The sequence below is a fragment of the Dromiciops gliroides genome, chromosome 2, assembly GCF_019393635.1.
Source record: "Dromiciops gliroides isolate mDroGli1 chromosome 2, mDroGli1.pri, whole genome shotgun sequence".
Taxonomy (NCBI): Eukaryota; Metazoa; Chordata; class Mammalia; order Microbiotheria; family Microbiotheriidae; genus Dromiciops; species Dromiciops gliroides.
The window spans coordinates 189,780,836-189,804,200 of NC_057862.1; the positions used below are offsets into that span (position 1 = coordinate 189,780,836).

At 39.0% G+C, this 23,365-nt stretch overlaps 1 protein-coding gene across 1 annotated transcript in view; it reads right to left on the reverse strand.

Annotated features, from left to right (window-relative positions):
- Nucleotides 1–4,049: 4,049 nt before the first annotated feature.
- Nucleotides 4,050–23,365, reverse strand: part of FSIP1 (fibrous sheath interacting protein 1) — a 246,793-nt gene continuing 227,477 nt past the window's right edge. The window contains exons 12-13 of the mRNA XM_043980546.1: nt 15,236–15,737; nt 4,050–4,099 (exon numbers count right to left, since the gene is read on the reverse strand). Of these exons, the coding sequence (XP_043836481.1) occupies nt 4,050–4,099; nt 15,236–15,737 (552 nt within the window). The remainder of the gene's footprint in view (nt 4,100–15,235; nt 15,738–23,365) is intronic.

Consider the following 23,365-nt stretch of genomic DNA (forward strand, 5'->3'; position numbering starts at 1 on the left):
ACTTAATGAAATACAGCATATACATAGTACTTAACCATATCAGTTAAAGTTTGCAAAAGACTGCTATGCAACCTGAGTCATCTAATTCTAGAATACATATATTCAGCCTGCAATCTTAGGAATATTTCAAAAATATGACACCCAAGACACCAATCCACACAGAATAACATTTTGTTATATCAAATGTTATTTATTTAAATATCAATGATGTTACAAAAGGGCATCAAGAGAGGAAGACAGAGAAAAGGAAGAGAGGGAGGGAATTAGGAAGGGATGGAGGGAGAAAGAGAAAGGAAAAAAGGAAGGAAGAGAAAGAAAAATAAAGAGAAAGGAAAGGAAGGAAGGAAGAGAGAAGGGAATATGGTTAAGTCATAAAATTGCCCAAATCAATTAAGGAAAGCCTTGGGTTGCTACAGAGACTGAGTGCTGGGTAAAGATTCTCAAAGCACGTAGACAATTGAGTTAAGCATAGTCTGAAAAATCACTCTAAGGGGTTCTTAACCTGCATCTATTCAGGTTCTTGTAGAGGAAAAAAAATACATCCCTATTTGCACTAACATCTAATTGTTCAATTATTTAATGACATTCTAAGGAGACCGTAGGCTTTACTAGACAGTGTAAAGGTTCCATCTCTCTCTCTCTCTCTCTCTCTCTCTCTCTCTCTCTCTCTCTCTCTCTCTCTCTCTCTTTTCCTCTCTCTCTCTCTCTCTCTCTCTCTCTCTCTCTCTCTCTCTCTCACACACACACACACACACACATGCACACATGCCCATGCATGCATACACACTCACCCATGAGTTTGCATTAAGAACTCCTGCTTTAGAAAGCATGAACAAAAAACCCATAGTCAGACCCAGATGAAGATAAGAAGTCCACAGCATTTAGAGCATCCAGAGACAAGCAAATAAGGCACCCAATGAATTACTCTGCTCCAAATATTAAGGGGTAACAAGAAAGATACACAAGTATACACACTTCAGCAGATCACATCTAATCCCATAGAATATTGACTGAAACAGTTTAGCTTCACCTCAACAGTGCAGAGCTGAAGAGGAGATATCAGAAGTGATGGTTATGGTATGCTGTTCAAGAATCTCAGGTGAGGTGTTTCTGTAAGGAAATAATCCCTTGAGCCCAACATGCCATTCATGTAAAGACAGTGGGAGATGGAATAGGTGTTAGTGGCTCCCTAATGCAGAAGACTAAACCAACGTGTTGTGAGCTTCCAGGAAACAAAAGCAGAACAAAGAACATGGGGAATGATCTCTTTCTCCAGTCATTCCCCATGTTTCTCTCTAAAATGCTGCTGAACTTCACTTTTGAGATCAGTGGATTTCATCAAAATACAGACCTTGTTAAAAATGGAAATACCATCATTGAGGTGTTAGCTTTTTCACACAACAAGAGTTTATTGTGTGTATTTCTGGAAGGGATATATTGGTGGGCAATAAACTTCAAGTCCCATACACTTTTATAATGAAGGTGGTACCGGCAATTTTTTATGATCCTATGAAGAGCCAAAAATAGAAAAGTTCACCTTCACTACTCCCAATTTCATCACCAAGAATGATTCCACTTTCAACATCATGCCCTGGGCACCTTATTTTACGGCAAGGACTTCAGCCCAAAGAGAATCTTAACATAGGAACATGAGCATCTTTCTTTTTTCTCCCTGAGGTTGCATGACATTTTATTTTTTTAAATAGAGTCCACATTGAAGTGCAATGCAAAATTACCTTCCCCAACAATCTAAAGAATTCCACTTAGCTCACCGATAAGAGAGAATGGTTTTAGCACTTTTCACAGCACTGGAACATGATATCTTTAGTGTAAGGGATTCTCAGTTGGGGATCTTTCAATGCTGGCAGATACCCTCTAGACAACTCTAGTCTGGGAGACTTAACCTAAGGTCACACAGCTAGTATGTGTCAGAGTAAGGGCCTAAAGCTAATTTTTCCTGGTTCCAAGGCCCACTATCTGCTCTGTCACATTGCTTCTTGTTTTTAATGGGTGATGAATTTTAAAATAATTTGTTTTACCTTTCTTCTCTAGAACTCCTGTAACAGAAAGGATCTCTCTGTATGCAAAAACTCATTTGCAAAACCAAATGTGTTTTAAGGATATGCCAGTGTTTTGGCTCCAGTCTGGAAATACTTCTATTTTCTTAAACTTTTAGTTGCATCTGAGACCACTACTGAAGACAGATCTCAATCAGGAAAGAATGTTAGAGAGAAACTTGGGGTGAGGGAGACAGCAAGGAAAGGAAAATATTAATGAAGCTGAGTTTTTCTGTGAGAATGAATAATCAGAACACAAATAGATAAATCTAGTTCTTCTCAGGCCTTATCTTTAACCCTAATTCATATTAATTTTGATAATGGCAAAATGAATGAATGAATTAATGGATGAATGGACAGATGGATATATAGATGAATGAATGAAAGAAAAAAAGCACTGAATAAGTGCTTACTATGTGCCAAGTACTGTGTCCGATGCTGGAGATACAAACTCAAAAGAGAAGATAACGTCTGCTCTCAGGGAGCTTACATTCTAATAGAAGGAAAAAACACATTACATAATAAAGTGGTAGCCAAGGAGAGGCACCTTAGACCAGAAAGTTGAAGGGATAGCAAGTGCTTTGAAAATAATGTGTCTTGGGGCAGCTAGGTGGCGCAGTGGATAGAGCACCGACCCTGGAGTCAGGAGTACCTGAGTTCAAATCCGGCCTCAGACACTTAACACTTACTAGCTGTGTGACCCTGGGCAAGTCGCTTAACCCCAATTGCCTCACTAAAAAAAAAAAAAAAAAAAAAAAAAAAAAAAAAAAAAGAAAATAATGTGTCTTATGACAATTCTATTATCTATTAAGACAACACAAAATGATGTGTCATAATATGTCACACCGAGCTCTGAATTTCTTGACAGTGACATCTCCTGGCACTGTATTAAAGACCTCTTGATATCAATATAATTACCCTGATCTGGTAGAGCCTATACATTAAATACATGAAGTATTTTTGTTTTAAACCAATGAAGAGTAAACCATGGAAGATAGGCCCCAATGGGAAATTTGCCTGTCAACAACTTCTTTACAAAACAGCCATGGAATTCATTGAAATGGAGCCAAGTAAAATTGACTCAAGCAATCACTGATGTTATCCATTGTCAGTATGTAAAAATTTACCAGCATGAAACAATAATGTTCATAGATCTTACTCAGAATTTCATTAAAATGGCATGACAGATTGTTCATTTCCTGAATCAAAAATGGGATGGGTTCCTGCTTTCAAAGCCAATTCAGCCTAGATTGTTTTGATATAAGATATTTTGTTGTGAGTCTGCATTATTGACTTGTCCCTGTAGTATCCCCCTCTTCTCAAAATCCCACCAGAGGAAAAAGAATTATGAATACTCTGTAACTTTCTGAAAGACTGTGAATAAAGCTAACAACAGTCAAATTCCGATTTAATATAAATAACTCTGGTGAGGAGGTAGGACATGATAATGTGACGATGGGATTGCTCTGTTGTACAACATGTAAAAAAAAAACACATTGTATGTTTTCTCTCTGTTTTTTTCCATGTCTTTAAACTGTAAAGACAATAGTGTATAGGTTGTCTACCAGGGTGTGGAGGAAAAGCAGAATCCCAATGAAAATCAGCAAAATTGACAACAATTGCAATGTGGTTGAAATCCACTAAAAATTAAAATATACAAAATGGTGGCCACACTTCAAACTCTAGGAAAGGAAAGGATGTTGAAAACTTATGTTTGTTCTTGCATTCAGCTCAGTGGTATGTGTAAAATTAACAATTAGAAAAAATAATCTGTGAGAAAGTTCACATACTTAAATTATGAATGCCAAAAAGAGTGAATTAATTAATTTCACAAACAAATGAAGATGAAATGACACCAATACATTCATCACTGAGGGTGGCCTTCACTGAATGAAATGATTTAGTGAGTCAATCATATGGGGAGGGGGGAGCAGCATGCCTTTTAACTGGATTTACTAATTGTCTAAAGTACATCCTAACAGCTTGTGTTCCTCAGGAGTCTCTGTCTTCCTCTTCTGTCTTGTCTTCTATAGTTAATCCATCTGCACAAGAAGACAAGATCAGAATTATTAGGCCCTGGGGAAGATATGTATGAACATCCAGAGGGGAAAAAAAAGAAAGTTAGTGTGAAAAAATTACAGAATTTCAACGTGAGAAGGGATCTTAAAAATCATCCAGTCTGACCCTGTTTTTTGAAAAATGGAGAAATTTTGGCCTAAAGAGGGGAAAGGACTTAAGGTTACATGGTTAGTTCAAGGAAGATGCTGAGGTCTAAACTTCCAGCCTAGGGCTTTTCCCATCTTCTTTGCACACAAGGAAGTAGATGGAAATAATTTCTAACAGAGCTAACTAAAAGTGGGACCGGCTATCTTAAGAGGCGATAGGTTCCCCCTCACTGGAAGTCTTTGAGCAGAGGCTGAAAGGCCACTTCTCAGGAGTATTGCCATAGAGGTTCCTTTTCAGGTATGGGTTGGAAGAAATGGTCCCTTCACACCCTAAAATCCTGTGATTCTGTAGGTCTGTGAATTCACAAAATTAGCTCAATAATCCAATAACATTCTCCTTTAATGTTTACTGAGGATAACAATGTACCAAGTGTTATAAAGCTAACCAGAGCAAGCAAAAGAAAGCCGCTTGATGTTTCAGGAGCCTCCCTTTTAAGCAGCAGTTGACAAATATTTGCTGTTTGGTGGCTCCCAAGGACTTGCTGACTTAAGTTTGGGATTAGGAATCTGGAGAGAAATAATCATGTAGATTTCCACTGTTATGGGTGATAGAGAAGGAATTTAGGAGACTTTGGAACTTGGAATTTGAGGAGCTAACTATGCTCCTAAAAAGAAAAAGCAGAGGTGGTCATTTTATTTTTATTTTCTTCACCCCGTGTTGTTTCTGGAAAATGTGGTAGGAACTACAAATTATATTGGAAGGCAGGGTAGATAAGAAGAAATTCCCTTTTTCATTTCTTTTGTAAAGGTGGTATTAAGGAGTTTCTCCACAATTCTTTTATAACATATGAAGACTGCTCTGATTGAGTCAAAAAGGGAGCAATAGGGGCAGCTAGGTGGCGCAGTGGATAGAGCACCAGCCCTGGAGTCAGGAGTACCTGAGTTCAAATCCGGCCTCAGACACTTAACACTTATTAGCTGTGTGACCCTGGGCAAGTCACTTAACCCCAATTGCCTCACTTGAAAAAAAAAAAAAAAGGGAGCAATACGTCTGGCAGAACAAACACATTTAACATAACCCTGGAGGTTTAAAATAATCACATCATGGGAAGTTGAGAATAGTCCAAATCAAAAGGAAGAAGTAGAGAAAGAACTGAGACCCTGAGAGGGAATTGCTCTATGGAAAGAAGGGAGGAATTTTTTCTCTTCTCCCTCCCCATAAGCCATTTCATTTGTAAGGGGAACTCCTTGACCATTAGAAGCTGAATGAATGAAGAGGCATTTATTAAGAACCTACTATGTACGGGCCAGGTGTTGAGCTAAACACTAGGGGACGCATTTTAAAAAGCAAGATAATCTGTGCCCTAACAACGTAAAGGGGAAGAAAAAACACATAACGAAAGTGGTGGCCAGGGAAGGGTGATTAGTTGTTTGATGTGTAACTTGAAGAAGTACAATATGAATGGTTTCTTAGCAAAATGGAGTGAGGATGGGTTTGGAAGTCTAGTGAATGGCACAGAATTAAACCATAGAATTAAATAAAGGAAGCTAATGGAACGACAACCTAGATGTCAAATATAAGGTATTTTGGAGTTTATACAGAGGGACAGGTAGAACCAGGGGAAAGCTCCATAAGAAGTCATGATGGAAGCAAGAGAGTGGAAAATTGCCTGTAGTGGAAGCTTCTGGATAGAAGAGAATTGATCAAAGCTGAAAAGGAGAGAGCTGGTGAAGACATGATTGAGGTCACACAGCATGTCTGGAAAAGATGGGTCATTTGTGTAGCAAGAATGAGATCCCAGGAGAGGTACACAAGTATCCCTTCAGAATAAAAGGAAGACCTACAGAGCATAGGGTAGATTCTCAAGGAAAGATTTCAGTTACAGAAAAATAATGACAGGAACTGCCCAGGCTAAGAAGGCCTAAGGGAGGGATTACAATCTCTGCTTATAGAAGCAGTGTAATAATGATGAAATCACGAATCCTTCACAACACCAAAGTACCTAATTTGTAAATGTAATTAAAATTATTAGTGGCTTATAAATTGATGGATTGTTGATGTTCAGTTGTTTTTAGTCATGCCTGACTCTTTGTACTAAGTGTTTTGGGATTTTCTTGGCAGGTACTGAAGTGGTTTGCCATTTCCTCTTCCAGTTCATTTTACAGATGAGGAAATGGAGACAAACTGGGCTAAGTGACTTGTCCAGGGTCCCACAGCTACTAAGTGCCTGAGGCCAAATTTGAACTCAGGAAGATGAGTTTTTATGATTCTAGGCGTGGCACTCCACTGTACCTCTAACTGCCCACAAACTGATGAATACTTCTAAAATATACTTAAAGACTCAAAGAGATCACTGTTCAATTCACACCATTAAACAACGTTCTAGAGTATGAGTCTGAATGCCAGTTCTGTCACTTACTCATGGTGTGACTGTATAGGTCGCACTTAACCTTCTCTGATCCTGTTTCTACATCTGCAAAATGAGGAGGATAATGTTTGCCCTGCCAATATAATAGTATTGTTGTGAAGTTCGAACTTAAGTAAAATACTACATAAATGTTGACTATCATTATTAGAGAAAGCATTGTGTGAAAAATAGGTGGCCAGCCAGTCAAGCCAACCTCTACCAAAAAAAAGTTTTCCCTAGATGTAAAATTATTAAAAGAGACGTTTAAAACTAGTAATAAAATAGCTGGTGTTTATATAGCCCTTTCAGGTTTGCGACTTGTTTTATACAGTCATTATAGCATTTGATAGAATCCTTATTGCAGGTATTTATCTCATATATATTTACTGGTCTTAAATATCTTAGAACCAATGGGAATAAACACTTTTAAAGTGTATAAAAATATAGTAGGGCTTATCTTTTCCTGAGTCAAGTATTCTCTGAGGGAAACTGATTCATAATGTCTGAAAGGAAATAGGGTTTCAAGTAATTAAAGGCATGGGAGAACCCACTGATGCCCTTAGGAAGGCAATTTCCCTAAATGATACCCAAGTGTCCTCAAGTCATATAGTGTTTAAGAGACACGACACAGAAAGAAATCTAACCAAAGGTAACCACTCAGCTCTGATGTATTAAGGATTTCCCTATTAGCAAGCCAAAGTTTTTCTCTGTAGAAAACGTCATGGATAATAGACTCACTGTTCTTATGCTCCCACTCCCACTCATTGAAAGGCAATTAGTCTACACAGTACTGCTGATAGCTTTCTCCAAACAACAGAAGCTCCCTTTGAAACTTTCCAGGTGGAGGGGGTAACGATGTATACCAATATGTACTCACTGCAGGTCCTACATATGGCCTAGAAAACAATTTTCACATTTAAAGGTTTTAGCAAGGGAATTCAAATCATATGGCCCTTCTAATAGCAGAATGACTAAATTAATCAAAAATATTCACATAGAGTTGTTTGAATCTTAGAGAATTAATTCTATCAAATGGCCACAACAAAGGCAGTGATATCCACTGAAGTCAACCATGAGGCTGATGCATGCATTATCAGAGCTAGCTCAGCATCTGGGAGGCTCTGAAAGAAAGTGTGGGAGAGAAGAGGTATTAGGCTGCCTATCAAACCAAGGTCTACAGAGAGGTTGTGCCAACCTCATTGTTGTATGCTTGTGAAACCTGGACAGTCTATCAGTCCCTGCTTCTACTTAGACTGTCTCAGGAAGAGTCTGAAGATTACCTGGTAGGATGAGGTATGGACACTGAGGTCCATTCTCGATCTGAACTGCCAAGCATTTCCACTGCAGAGAGAGCAACTCTGATGGGCTGGCCATGTATCTGGAATGCCTAACATATGTTTGCCTAAGACTATTTTACAGAGAATTCACACCAGGCAAGGATTCACACAGAAGTCAGAAGAAGTGGTACAATCAATTGTGAGACATGGGAGATAGAGCAAAGAAGGTGCTGTGCTCTATGAGCAAAGCAGAATCTCAGAAGCTCAAAGGAAACATGTGATGTGCACATTTTGAGACCTCTCCATCCCAAATGTCTGAACAGTCTATTTGTGCCCGACCTGTGGTGGAGTCTCCCAAGCTCATATTGGACTGAACGGCCACAGATGAGCACACTATACCCTCACTCCCAATTTCATGATGTCATTGGTCCTCTTTGAGTAAGAAGGGAGAACAATTATCAGACTCTCTTTCAACTAAAGCTGTAAAAAGGGATCAATATATTAGCCACTTCCCAAGAGACCTGTTTTTTTGTTTTGTTTTGTTTTTGCGGGGCAGTGGGGGTTAAGTGACTTGCCTAAAGTCACACAACTAGTAAGTGTCAAGTGTCTGAGGCCGGATTTGAATTCAGGAATTCCTGAATCCAGGGCTGGTGCTTTATTCACTGCACCACCTAGCCACCCCAAGAGACCTGTTTTTTATAAATTTGTGCAGTAAAATCTTATATATCGTATTCATGTGATGGAATATACCAACTTACTAAAAGTAAAGGGCAAGGAAACCCCTGTCTTTGACATTCCTAAATTCTCTTTTCTATTTGTGAAAAATCCATTCACTCAGTGGGACTTTTGAGACCCATTTCCTCTTCACTGATATTGTCACATGTGGTACAGAAGCACCAGGGAAAGGTGGGAAAAAAAGATATGAAGGTGCTATATCTTGGATTCCCCTGACCACAACTCCTCCACCTCCTTCCTTTTTTATGTCTTCCTCTCCTCTTTCCCTTCCTCCTTCCTTACCTCCTTCTTTCTTTTCTCCCTTCTTTCTTCTTTCCCTTTTTTGTTCCCTTCTTCCTTCCTTCCTTCCTTCCTTCCTTCCTTCCTTCCTTCCTTCCTTCCTTCCTTCCTTCCTTCCTTCCTTCCTTCCTTCCTTCCTTCCTTCCTTCCTTCCGAAATATTTGGTCTCAAGTCACAAACTATGGGTTCACACAGACCAGGTCTCATTTTGGGTACTTGAGCCCAAAGCGTCAATTCTTTTCCATTGGCTCCTTGTCTTTACCTAGATTAATCTAGAAAGATCTCCAAGATAAGCAGGTATATAGACTATTGTGTCTAGAGTGTCACAAATGTGGGTGGCAAGGTCCCTAATCCTGCAAAGGCATTCAACATCCAAGATGGTTATTGAGTATGAGATAGCCTTTATTTCAAGAGAAAATGAATGTGATATTTAAGACTCAAAGGAATCCATAGAAACATTAAGTATTAAAATAGCCTATTGGTACCTCCCTGTCCTTCTTGGGGAAAAAAGTAAGATTTCACTCATGATTGGAAGATAAGATGGGTTGGACATATAGCAAGAGTGAAGGAGGACTAGTGAATAGCCTTAGTGCTCCACTGGAATCATTGAAATAAGTGGAGAAAGTGAAGAAGACCCCTAGCATAATGGGGAATTTTCCTATGAGAAATTTATGGGGAGATATGGTCTCTCAGGACTGATGGGCATTAATGGGTTTAAACTGCATCATCAGAAGAAACTTCAAAATCAATGAGATGACAGCTCCACTTGGATCACGCTATAAACAGAATCCTGGAATAAGGACAAGAAAGGAGGGGAAAAAAAGACACTAACTGTAGCATTGAGAAGCCTCAGAATCAAATAAAAGGAAGCAGTGAAGGGGTATCGACGAAAATATCTCAGAGGAAACAGGGGAAGGATTCACACATAGTAAACCCTTATTTGTGGAAAAATCCCAATCCTCCTCTCCATGTCATTCAGCATAAGAAGAGTTCATTGAGTTGTGAGTCATCCCAGACTGTGAAGCTCTATGAATGTGGAACAGTAAGTACCAAGGTGAGGACAGAGGTGTCACCAGGGCAAATGAACACTGCACAGGAGTCTGGTTGTGCTTCTGATGTATGCATTGTCTTTACAAGTTAACATGGAATTGGGGAAATAAGGACAGTGACTAAATCTGTGACTTCACGGGTGTAGGGTACTCCCAAGTGAAGCAACTCCCTCTATGAACACACCTTCTTTGTAACTTAAAGTATTAAAAAGAACTGACTAAAGCAGTGGTGTCACAGGCCACAGGAAACACAGGCCACTAAACCTTGCCTAAAGGTAAGGATTCTGACTAACCACTTAGAAAAACACATAGTAATATCATTTATATACTACTGTATTTTAAAACTTTATTTTGTTAACTATTTATCCCAGTTAAATTTTAATCTAGCCCAGGGCATGCACTTGACACCTTTGTTTAGAGCACTTCCAGCTTAAGTGACTTGCCCAGGGTCAAATTGCCAGTACTTGTGTAAAACAGACCTTGAACTCAGGTCTTCTCTATTTCAAAGTCAGCTCTCTAACCTTTAGGACACACAGCAAGTAATATGTGTGACAGGTAAAACTAAATGTGTGTGGTCACCTGTCCCCAGCATGGGGAAAGCTAACTAGAACAACAGTTTAACAGTTTAGGTATTAAACATTTATTGAAATACATTACAGGTTAACAAAGAGGGAACAAGTATCTCTGAAAAAATAGGAAAACCTATCTATCCTCCAGGAGCGATCAGTGCTCCACCCCTCACCAACTGACAAAACCAACACACTGCTTCAAGCTGATTGGTTGAGTGTGGTCTCATGCTCACTCAGTAGGGGGCTCCTGATAATAATATTCTCACATATGGAAGAGCCTCAAGCCTCAATTTCTTCATCTGTAAAATGAGGCTAATAATATATGCACCACCTATTTCATAGAGTTGTCGTGAAATAAATTACTTAGGCCTACCTTTATCACTGAGGCTGGAAGGATAATGGTCACTCATGAGCCAGACCTCACTGCTTCTCATTAACATGGAATTAGCAGCTGGTTCATCCCTCCTTGAGCAGCCTGACACACAGTACCCCCAACCCCTGCCTCGCTACTGGAACTCACGATATAGGTGCCAGACTTAGCCCAGATAGCCCAATGAGTCAGCACACTGAAGAACTCAAGAGCTAAAGTAATCTGCTACCTCAGCCTAACCAGTATCAGGGATTGCTACCCATGCCTGGCCTAGGATTATAGTCTTGAGAGAGCTTGGCCCCCTCAAAAATCCCAGTGAGCCTTTTTTATGTAGAGCATATTTTTGTATTAAGCTTCTGATTCACAATTGGGTACTTTCAATAAAGATGATCAGCAAATACATCACGCTGTAACAATGATAAAAAAGGACATGAGGCATTGCTAACTCTTGTTTTCTTTTAAAAAAAAAGGAAAAAAGTACCAATTTCAGTTACTTTGCTGTGGATTAGGGCTGTTATAACAGAGGCACTATTCATTCTGTGTTTATGGTGGAATAAACCTGAAAATTAAATGTAGTCTGTACATAAGCCACATCTATACTACATCATTGCCCACACATAGCAGGGACGATTATAATCACTACACATTAGGAATATTTATGGCTTTAGGAGGTCTGAAGTACTTTCTGAAAAGAATGCTCTACCAAGTAAAAGTAAATAGCTTCTTTCATCATCATTCAACTGTCAGAACCCAGCTCTGGCTCACACTGTCAGCTTCTACTTACTGGACACAGACCAGTATAATTCATATAATTATTTACTTCAAAACTTCCAAAATCCATGACTTCATCAATGTGAGCATTCCCTCCACCAATGAAAAGCTATCCCACCATGTCTTAGATCAAAGATTCTTAACTTTATTTTAATGTCATTGACTCCACCCCTCATCCCCCCAACACTCTTAGCCAGTCTGGTGAAGTCTATAGATCTCTCCTCAGAATAATGTCTTTAAATGGATAAAATAAAAATATATGAGATTACAAAGGAAACAAATTATATTAAAGTAAAGATGTATTTTCCCCATCCAAATCCCTAGACCTCATGACATCTATAAAACATAGACCCCAGATTAAGAACCCTAGCCTTGAATGATTTGGGTGATTTTCTCAATGCCCCTCAAAATTCAACCAATGGATATCCTTTTAGAGATAAGCTTCTCTGAAATTAGGTTGATTCTGTGATGACGGATGTAAAATCCATTAACAAGGCAGCATGGTACTATGGAATGAGAGATGGATTTGAAGTCAGCTGACTTGGGTTAAAATACCAGCTCTGCCTTTTACTACCTGTGTGACCACAGGCAAGTCACACACCCTGTCTTGGCTCAGGTTCCCAGTTTCTTCATCTAGACAATGAGGGGACTGCATCATAGGATCTCTGAGGTCCCTCTTAGTTCTAAAAGGATCCTATGACCCATATGTGAAATTATTCTCATTTAGTAAGACCTGCCAAGACTTTCACTTTAGGGGCATACCCTTTAAGAACCCCATTCTTTAATTAGGCATCACAGTGGGACTTCAGCAGACACACACATTTATAAGTAACTAAATTCACATAAAGCACATCTAAACAACACACCTTAGATGCCACTGACATGGCATGTGACAAATCCACGTGTCCAGTTTGGCAAGCTTGATCAATTTCTGCAATGTGGGAGTTCAAACTGTCTACAGACAGTTTTGTTTTGTTTTGTTTTTATAAAAGCCTAAATCTGAGATAATTTTAGTGCAGCATTAGGAGTAATTATTTCATAATCTACTTCAGGATGAAAGGAGGGAAGGGAGGAAGGAAACAAGGAAACAAGGAAGCAAAGAAGCAAGGAAGCAAGGAAGGAAGAAAAGGAAACTTAGCCTCTACTCATCTAGTTGAAATGCAGACTATACAATCTCTGTGCAGATGACAAAAGACTTTACAACTTACAAATTATATTAAAAATAGAAAAGGTCCACATTTTTGCGCAAAATGTCAGTGTATGCACTTTATATATAAATTCTTCATCAATACCAACACTTCTATTTCCATCCAGATTATGGAGAATAAATGAAAGTTTTATGTCTGGAACATTATTATAAAACTTTGCATTGACTTGTATTTATTCAAGAGATATCTAGGTTGTGTGGTAAATAGAATCCTATTGGGCCTAAAGTTAGAAAGACCTGAGTTCAAATTTATTTGCAAATACTTAGAAGCTGTGTGGCACTGAGCAAGTCATTTAAACCTCTCTCTACCTTTGTTTCCTCACGTGTAAAATGGGAATAAAAGTAGGACCCACCTCTTAGGGCTTCTGTGAGGATCAAATGATGTGATATTTGTAAAGTGCTTTGCAAATATTAAAATGTTATGTAAATACTAACTATTATTCACTCATGGGCAACTGGGAAGTTACAGCGAATAAAGCACTGGGAATCAAGAAGACTCATCTTCCTGAATTCATCCCCATCCATAAAATGAGCTGGAGAAAGAAATAGCAAACCACTCTAGTATCTTTGCCAAGATAACCCTAAATGGGGTCACAAAGAGTCAGACACAGACATGGACATGACTGAACAACACCAAAATTATTCACTTTAGCTATAGGCAGTGGGGCAGAATACAGAGCTAAATAAGAAGGTCCCTGGGCAGCTAGGTGGCACAGTGGATAAAGCACCAGACTTGGATTCAGGAGGACCTGAGTTCAAATCTGGCCTCAGACAATTGACACTAGCTGTGTGACCTTGGGCAAGTCACTTAACCCTCAATGCCTCCCCCCGCAAAAAAAGTTCCTCTCCTCAAGAAGCTTAAAGAAGATGAGTCTTGGTAGGTGAGATAAGACAAACACACTAATAACTATTAAAAAGGTAATGTGAGATAGGTGAGTGGCAGTTTTGCCACGTAGTAGCTGGCAAGTCAGGAAGACCTGGGCTCAGTGCTGCCTCTGACACGAACTGACTGAGTGACCTAGGACAAAGTCACTTACCTGCTCAATGCCCAAGGCAACTCTCCAAGACTAATATATAGTATAGAGAAGGTACCCATCTATGTTGGTAGAAGAAGCATCTTTATTGAGAGTTCCAAGGTAATTGCAGGTCCAGTCCAAAACATGTGATAATTACCAGTTTCTTCATCTGTCAAACAAGAGGGTTAGACTAGCCAATCTTTAAGATCCTTTCTTTTAAGTAGAAGATTACAAGGTTTCCAACTTTGGTTGTGCTATTCATAGAAACAAAGAAGGAAGAGGAACTGGCTCATGGTTAGAGGAAGGGCGGAGGAGTTTGGTTTGAGACGTGGTGGATCTGAGATGCAAGCAGGACATACATCTAAGTGGAAATGTCCTATAGGAAAGTGGAAGGATGGAGTCAGAGCTCAGGATTGAAGAGAAGTTAGAGCCAGAGCTAGGGACTCCAGAGAATCTCTTATAACAGCACATCCCAGAAGTGATCATTAAAATCATGGATGCTTTTAAATCAAACAGATACTTTCCTCTTCACTCACACCAAAAGTATCTATTTCTGCCTGTATCTATATAATAAAGAGGGCATTTGATCATTACACATTTTCTAACATTATATGAGTGGATCATTTTAGGGTTAAGGAGAGTTTTGCATAAATGAGTAGTTAACCTATGAAAATGCAACCCAGTGGATATCATTTTACAGTTAGTATCTATGGTATGGTCATTTTATAGTACTTTTCTAAATCTGCATTTTGTATGGATAAACCTTATAACTGTTTGTTCCCTTTATAAGATGTAAAATCCTTGAGGACAGGGACAATTTTTGCTTTTGTCTTTGTTTTCTCAGTCTCTGTCATATAGTAGAGGCATAATAAATGTTTGATGATTGATTAAATGTATTACAGGAAAAGGAGGTAGGCTGGTTATGTCTTGAGAGTGAGAGATAACAGAAGGATTGATCCAAGTGCTACACTGGTACTGATAAAATGTAAAAGACCTAAAGGGATGCATCCAGAAAGGACATTGGGTATTTTCCCTGTTAAGGCCATGCAGGAGAATCTGCACAAGATTCTTAAAGGGTGAGAAGGAATGGATGGGTTGAATCAGAGTGTAAAAATTAGAAAGGAAATCAGAGGCCACCTATTCCAATCCATATATGAAAGGATGCTCCCTATATCCATGGAGGTAGATGGTAAATCATGGAAATACTGAAGAACTTTGGTAAAGTTTAGGGATTTGTAAAAGTAGCTCCTTATTTCACCTTTGGATTAGAGTGAACCCTTTCGGTGAATCCACTTAGTTGTAACCATCACCTGTCTCTTCTCTAAGACTCACCAGGCTTTGATGCACTTTCAGTGGGACAATCAATCAGTTTCAGATGCTCATCTTCAGGTGATGGGCTACTGTCCACGCTGATACAGTATAAAGGATCATCCAAGAAAGAAGGCCTCTTCAGCCTTCCAATGCCCAGGGTTTTCGACATAAAGTAACCTACTTCACTAGTAGCTACAACCCCTGAAGGCCTGGGGCTCTCCTCTTCCTTTGTCTCAGTTACCAAAAATTCTGCTATGGGATGTTGGCCACCCAATGCTTTGGTAAGATAATAGCCAGGCATTTCACAATCTCTGTTTTCAAGGGTATTTTCATTCTCAACCTGAGGACAGCTGAGAGCTGGTGACATATTTAGCAACTGAGAGATGAAGGATCTGGAAGGCTGGATGGATTCAGGCTGTATTCCATCAGCATCTCTGCTCTCTTTTTCTGATCTTTGTTCCAATACGCATTCCTCTAGAAGGGTCTTCAGCTGTTCCTCGGACAGAATTCTTGGTGTTTTCACCTGAGGAAATAAAGAAAGAACATAACTAAGTCACTCAACCAGAGAGCATTTGTTGAGTGCCTTTTAAGGGCCAATATTGTGCTAAGTGCAAACAAGGATATGAGACGAATGAAGACAATGCCCACCCTTTGGGGGGGGGTCCAGATCCCTGATTTTACTGGCAGTAGAAACTCATGATGTGAAAACTCCCTTTACAGTGAAGATTAGTGACTCTTCTGCAATTCAAAAGTATTGCTTGGAACACTAGGAGGTTAATTGGCTTCTCCATGATTACCCATGATGTATCAGAAGCAAGACTTATACATAACTGAGTCTTCCTTACCCACAAGGCTGGTCCTTCATAGGAGAATAACATAATCTTAGGTCTAAGAAGGGACAATTCACCCACACAGACTAGAGGTACGGCTTCACCCCTACCCCTGGTCCAGCCCTACACCTATCTTGTCACAAGGTAAATATGAGATTATCTTTTCATTGCTATCATCAAGCCTATCTCTCTGCTCCAGCTAGATTAGAGTGCTGGGACAGGAAGAGTTGAGGTCAAATTCTGCCTCAGACACTGACTAATTATGTAACCCTGAACAAGTCATTATATTATTGTCCACTTCAGTTTCCTCAATTGTAAAATGGGAATAATCATATTGTTTACAGTTATTTTTTTTCTATTACTATGTTCTCTAGTGTTTTTAATAGGAATGGGCGCTATATTTTATCAAAGGCTTTTTCTTGCTTCCATAGAGATAATCACATGATTTCTGTTGGTGTTGTTATTGATATGGTAAATTATACTGATAGTTTTCCTAATATTGAACCAGCCTTGCATTCCTGGTATAAATCCCACCTGTGCATAGTGTATGATCCTTGTGATATATTGCTGTAATCTTTTTGCTAGCATTTTATTCAGAATTTTTACATCAATATTCATTAGGGAGATTGGTCTATAATTTTCTTTGTTTTGGCTCTTCCTGGTTTGAATATTAGCACCATAGTTGTCTCATAAAAAGAAGTTGGTAGGACTCCTACACTTATTTTCTCATATAATTTATATAGTATTGGGATTAATTGTTCTTTAAATGTTTGGTAGAATTCACTTGTGAATCCATCTTGTCCTAGGGATTTTTTCTTAGGAAGATCATTAATGAGTTGTTCAATTTCTTTTTCTAAAATTGGGTTTAAATAACCCATTTTATTTCTTCTGTTAATCTGGGTAATTTATATTTTTGTAGATATTCATCCATTTCTTTTAGATTGTCAAATTTATTGGCATATAATTGGGCAAAAATAGTTCTTAACAATTGTCTCAATTTCCTCATCATTGGTGGTGTTCACCCCCTTTCAGTTTTGAATACTAGTAATTTTGATAATAGTAATTTCTTCTTTCCTTTTTGTGATCAAATTAACCAATGGTTTATCTATTTTGGGGTTGTTTTTATAAAATCAACTTCTAGTTTTATTTATTAATTCAATGGTTTTCTTTCAATTTTATTAATCTCTCCTTTGATATTCAGGATTTCCATTTTGGTGATTAATTGGGGATTTTTAATTTGTTCAGTTTCTAGTTTTTTTAGTTGTATGCCCAATTTATTGATCTGCTTTTTATCTATTCAATTTCCAATTGATTTTTGTTTTTGTTTTTGTTTTTTGTTTTTTGCAGGGCAATGAGGGTTAAGTGACTTGCCCAGGGTCACACAGCTAGTAAGTGTCAAGTGTCTGAGGCCGGATTTGAACTCAGGTACTCCTGAATCCAGGGCCGGTGCTTTACCACTGCGCTATCTAGCTGCCCCCTCCAATTGATTTTTAATCTCTCTTCCAACTGTCCATTATTGAATGTAATTTTTAATGCATTATGATCTGAAAAAAAGGATGTTTACTATTTCTGCTTTTTTTCCATCTGGTTATAAAGTTTTTATGCCCTAACACATAGTCAATTTTTGTGTACTGCTGAGAAGGTATGTTCCTTTCTATTCCCATTCAATTTTCTCCAGAGATCTATAATATCTAACTTTTCAAGAATTTTACTCATTTTCTTAACTTCTCTCTTGTTTATTTTTTGGTTAGATTTATCCAGTTCCCCACAAGGATAGTTTTATTATCTATTTCCTCCTTATAACTCATTCAACTTCTTCAAAAATTTAGATGCTATACCATTTGGTACATATGTTAAGTATTGCTATGACTTCATTGTCTATGGTACCTTTCAGCAAGATATAGTTTCCTTGGGCAGCTAGGTGGCGCAGTGGATAGAGCACCGGCCCTGAAGTCAGGAGTACCTGAGTTCAAATCTGACCTCAGACACTTAACACTTACTAGCTGTGTGACCCTGGGCAAGTCACTTAACCCCAATTGCCTCACTAAAAAAAAAAAAAAAAAAAAAAAAAAAAAAAAAAGATATAGGTTCCTTCTTTATCTCTTTTAACTAGATCTATTTTTGCTTTTGCTTTGTCTGAAATCATGATTGCTACCCCTGCCTTCTTTGCTTCAGCTGAAGCATAATAGATTCCGTTTCAGCCCCTTACATGTACCCTGTGTGTATCTTTCTGCTTCAAATGTATTTTTTGTAAACAAGATATTGTAGGATTTGGGTTTTTAATCCATTCTATTATCTGCTTCTGTTTAATGGGTGAGTTCATCCCATTCACATTTATAGTTATGATAACTGTTTATTTCCCTCCATACTATTTTTGCCTGTTTATCCCTCCACCCTTTCCCTCCTCACAAGTGTTTTACGTTTGATCACCACCTTCCCCAATATCCCCTCCTTTGTATTAGTCCCCTGTCCCCCTTCTATTATTCCTATCTTTTTTTACATCCTTATAGGGTAAGACATATATATATATATTTCTATATCCAACTGAGTGTGTACGTTATTCCCTCTTTGAGCCAACTTTGATCAGAGTGGGGTTTAATCTTTGTCTGTCACCCCCACCCCCACCCCAGTCATTCTCTTCATTGTAATAGCTCTTTCATGCCCCTTTTTGTGGAACAATTTACCCCATTCAATTTCCCCCTCCTTCTTCTTCCATGAATTTTCTTACCACTTTATTTTGCTTTTTGGGGTGTCATACCATCAATGTCACCTTATAACCATACCCTCTGTCTCTATATACTCCTTTTAATTACTCTTTTTGTTTGTTTGTTTTGGTGTTTATTTTGGTTTTTTGGTGGGCCAATGAGGGTTAAGTGACTTTCCCAGGGTCATACAACTAGTAAGTGTCAAGTGTGTAAGGTCAGATTTGAACTCAGGTCCTCCTGAATCCAGGGCTGGTGCTTTATCCACGGTGCCACCTAGCTGCCCTCTCTAATTACTCTTATAATAAAGTTGACTTACAAATATTATTGTCCTATCAATGTCACCTCATAACCACATCTTCTGTCTACATATTCTCCTAATCACTCTTATAATAAAGTTAAGACTTAAAATATTATCTTGTCATATAGAAATATAAACATTTTAACCTTATTGAATTTCTTACATTTTTTCTTTCTTGTTTCTTTTTTATCTTTTTATGTTTCCTTTGAGTCTTGTATTTGGAGGTGAAATTTGCTTTTTAATGTCCTTTTTAAACTCCTCTAGGAATTTATTTTTGGGACTGAGACCATTTTACATTTTTCTTTGAGGCTTTACCTGTAGCCATTTTGTTACTACTATCCTCTACGTTTATGCCTTGATCTTCCCTTTCACCATAGTAACTTTCTATAGTCAAGCTTTTTGTGTGTTTTTGCTCATTTTATGTCCCATTTTGTGACTTGGTATTAAGAGAGGGGTGGGCTCTATTCCCACACTGTCCCAAGTTTTTGTGTTTATGCTCTGGGTCTTACTGGTAGCTTTCGCTGGGCTTCAAGGATTAGCTACTTGCTTTCTCTGTAGAGGAAGCTTCCCTTCTGACTGGTATTGGTGGGGGCGGAGAGGGGGGTTGTCCTCCCCTTTGGCCTCCTGTGGGTGTGGGCTGGCCTTCTCCAAGGGTGGTGCCCTGCTGCTGCATTGCTAAAGTTAACAGAGTCTTCCTGGTGGCTGGCCCTGGGAGGAGGGATCTTGTTGTTGGTCAGCCCCAGGTGTGGTGCCCTGATACTGGGTTGCTCTGTTAACAAGGCTTCTCTGTTAGGCCCTGGAGGAGTAATTTTGTTGCAAATTTGCCCAAGCTTTGGAGGCCCTGCTGCTGGGTTGCTATGGTAGCATAATCACTCTACTAGCAGGTCGTGAAGGAGTAATTTTGTGGCCTGAGATTTGGAGCCCCTTGCTGCTGATTTGCTATGTAGATTCTAGGGGCTAGATCTTGCTGTTGGCCAACACTTTGGTGGGGCTTCAGCAAAGTCAGCAGTGGGGTCAAGGCCTCCCTGGTGGTCTGTGCTGAGGGTGGGTGGCTATGTTTCCCAGACTGCTCACTTGTCTAGGGGGCTGCTGGTTTGCAGAATGGCAGGGCTCCACTGGTGGATTGCCCCTGGTGCAGAGCCCTGCTTCAGGCTCCCTACTGGGAGGCTGGAAGCAGCTGCTGCTGCTCTTGGACAATGGCAAATGCTCTTGGTCGATGGCAAATCATGGTCCTCATGCTGCTCATGGACCTCACTTCCCTCCCACCCAGGTAAGGCAGATCTCTCCTGCCATGATGGTAAGCTGCTTACCTGTTCTTGGAATGATTCATAGGCAGTTTTATATTGGTTTAGAGGGAAATTTGGGAGAGCTTCCATGGGTTCCTTCCTCATTCCACCATCTTGGCACTGGAAGTCCCTCTATGGTTATTTTAAAAGGAATTTATCTTTCTATATCTTGTTGCTGGTCTTTGTTGGTAATATCTAGAAATGCTAGTGATTTATTTTATACTCTCCAACTTTGCTTAAGTTGTTAATTATTTCAACTAGCTTTTAGTTGATTCTCTAAGTATACCATAATATCATTTGCAAAGTGATAGTTTTGTTTCCCATTGCCTAACCTAACCCCTTCACTTTCTTTTTCTTCTCTTACAGCTCTGGCTAACATTTCTAGTACATAATAAGGGGTGATAATGGGTATCCTTGCTTCAACCTTGATCTTATTGACAAGGATTTGAGCTTATCCAAATGGCAATAATTATATCCCTCAGAAAGGTTGTTGTGAGAATCAAATAAGATAATGTTTGTTAAGTGCTTAGGCACATGGTAGAAATTATTCCTTCCTTCCTTCCTTCCTTCCTTCCTTTCTTCCTTCCTCCAGTCCTGGGCTTTGACATTCTGTTACTTTCTCTAGCAATAGCTACCCCTTTCCCTAATCTTGTCCACTTCATTCCAACAAAGTCAGTTCAAAAGTACAACAAAACTTGCATACAGTGTGAGGAAAACTACAGGATGGAAACAACATACAGTAAAGGTAAATCATTGCCAGTTTCACATTATTCAGTTAGCTTGATCCAGATTTAGAAAATAAAACAGCCCAGTCAAGGTAATCTGTTCTCACTTTCCTTCTTAGATCACAGGCCCTTTCATTGGGGTTAGAGTTCTTTATACACATTCCATTTCAACATTCTAACTGGAGGCCAAGTTATTGCTTTTGGTTTGCTCTAAGTCTCTAAAGGAGCAAAGTCCTTTACTTCTTTCTTCGGCCTAAGTCATCCCTTTTTCTCTTCCTGTCAAAACCCTTATCTATTCAGCTATATCCCTTACCATTTTAGGCAGAGCCAGTCATCCCTGCCACCTTCACCTAGAATGTAGGCCTACCCACCTTAAAACATTTCTGAGCTTCCTTAAGATGGACCTACTCAGCAGAGGAAGGGCTTCTTGGAGGGCCCTGGGCTACCTGTTAAAGGACCAACTTTTCATGGTAGGAATACATGGTCAAGATAATTCACCCCCCTGTTGCTTCTGACCTCATCAATCCTTTGTCTGTTTTTTTCTTGACCAAGCCTCTTCTTGTTCTCTTAATTATACCACTTACTTTGGCAAGGAGCTCAGCTCCACCACCTTCTGCCCTGGACTGACTGTCCTTTCTCCTGACTCAACACTTAATCTTGACCTCGACATTTGACTTCCTTGACCAAGAATCCACCCAGATGCTCCAATTACCAGCAGCTGCTTCACCCATTTTCAAATTCCTTAAACCTTAGTTACATTCCTGAATAAGAATCACCACTATCTGCTGGCCTGGCTTCACCCCCTCACATTTTTAGGAAAATTCTACAGCCTGTGACTTAATGAACTGTGCTTATTCCAAGGGAATTTATAGGTAGAATTCGGTCAGGTTATGGTGGTCCTTGAATATCAAGTGGGCTAGACAGCAGTCAGTAGCCAAAAAACATTCTTGTATAGGGTGGAGAAAGTGCCTCAGACATAGTAGGTATTCCAATGTTTAAATAATATAATAATAGAAGAATAGCATTGACTCAGGTCTTATACTCTAACTCATCATCAATTCATTGCCCAGGTATTTGGTCCCCAAACAGCCAGAAATACCTCTCATACAGCTGGGAATCTGTTTGAGAAAAGATTCATATCCTGGGATACATGCCAATCTATTTTTCTCCCCCTGGTACTGTAGGAGGACAGTGAGGGGTTCTAATGATTACCCACTGTCAATCTTGAAAAGTGTCACAACACAGAGAAAAGACCATTAACTGTTGAATTGGAAGTCTTCAATGTTAGTCTTAGCAGAGTGACCTTGGACAAGTCATTTAACTTTTCATTCATTTATAAAGAGACTGAATGATCTTTAAGAGAACTTTCAATTCTAAAATTCTGATGTTACTAATGGTAAGCCTAGAGACATGGGTCTATGCTACAATAGAATGTAAACTCCTTTAGGGCAGGGTTTCTCTCACTTTTATACTTGTATCCCAACTGTCTATCATATTACATAGTAGGTGTGTAATAAAAAAATTGTTGAATAGTGAGGGAGTTTGTGAGTAGGCATAGTCAAAGGTTGCCAGAACATCCTAAGACGATAACAGAGAAAGTATGTTGTCTTAACCTTGGTGCTCTGCAAGCAAGGGGGTTTGCTTGGTTCTCACAAAAGTTTCAGAGGAAAAGAAAAGTTGAACACCTTCAATCCTCTCCCATGTCATAAAACCAGTTTCCCAAGCACGAAGGGGTCCAAGTCATTCGATTTATGACTTTTGACTCATGTAATTGGAAAGTCACTATCATAAAATAGAAAATGTAATATTTTTGCTTGATATGACATTATGTCATTTTTTTGGCCAGCATTTGAACCTCTGAAGACCCACCTTGACAAACTGATACTATCACCAGTTGGTTAGTAATGGGGAATGAAGCCAATGGTAATAAAGGGTGGGAAGCCAGAGTCTTAAAGATTAACACAGAGAGAGAGCATTATGTAAATAGTCTTAAATAAGATCAAATTAGGTTTCAAACCAATCAACTAAGCTTCACTTCCAACTCTGTTTAATTACCAGGAGTGTCGTTTACAATAGCTTGTTTTGACAACAGATGTTGTCACTAACACCTAAGAATTAGTGATACTACAATAGTCATAAAGTCGTCACTCCCAGGTATCAAAGTGTCAGCCATAAAGTCATCAACTATTCAGAGGAAATGTCAGAACTTTACATTCACCAGCTGCCAGTCAACATTTTTCTGTAGTAAAGCAATAATTGGAAAAGACAACCAAAATCTATTTTCTCTTTTAAGTGTGTAAAATTTTG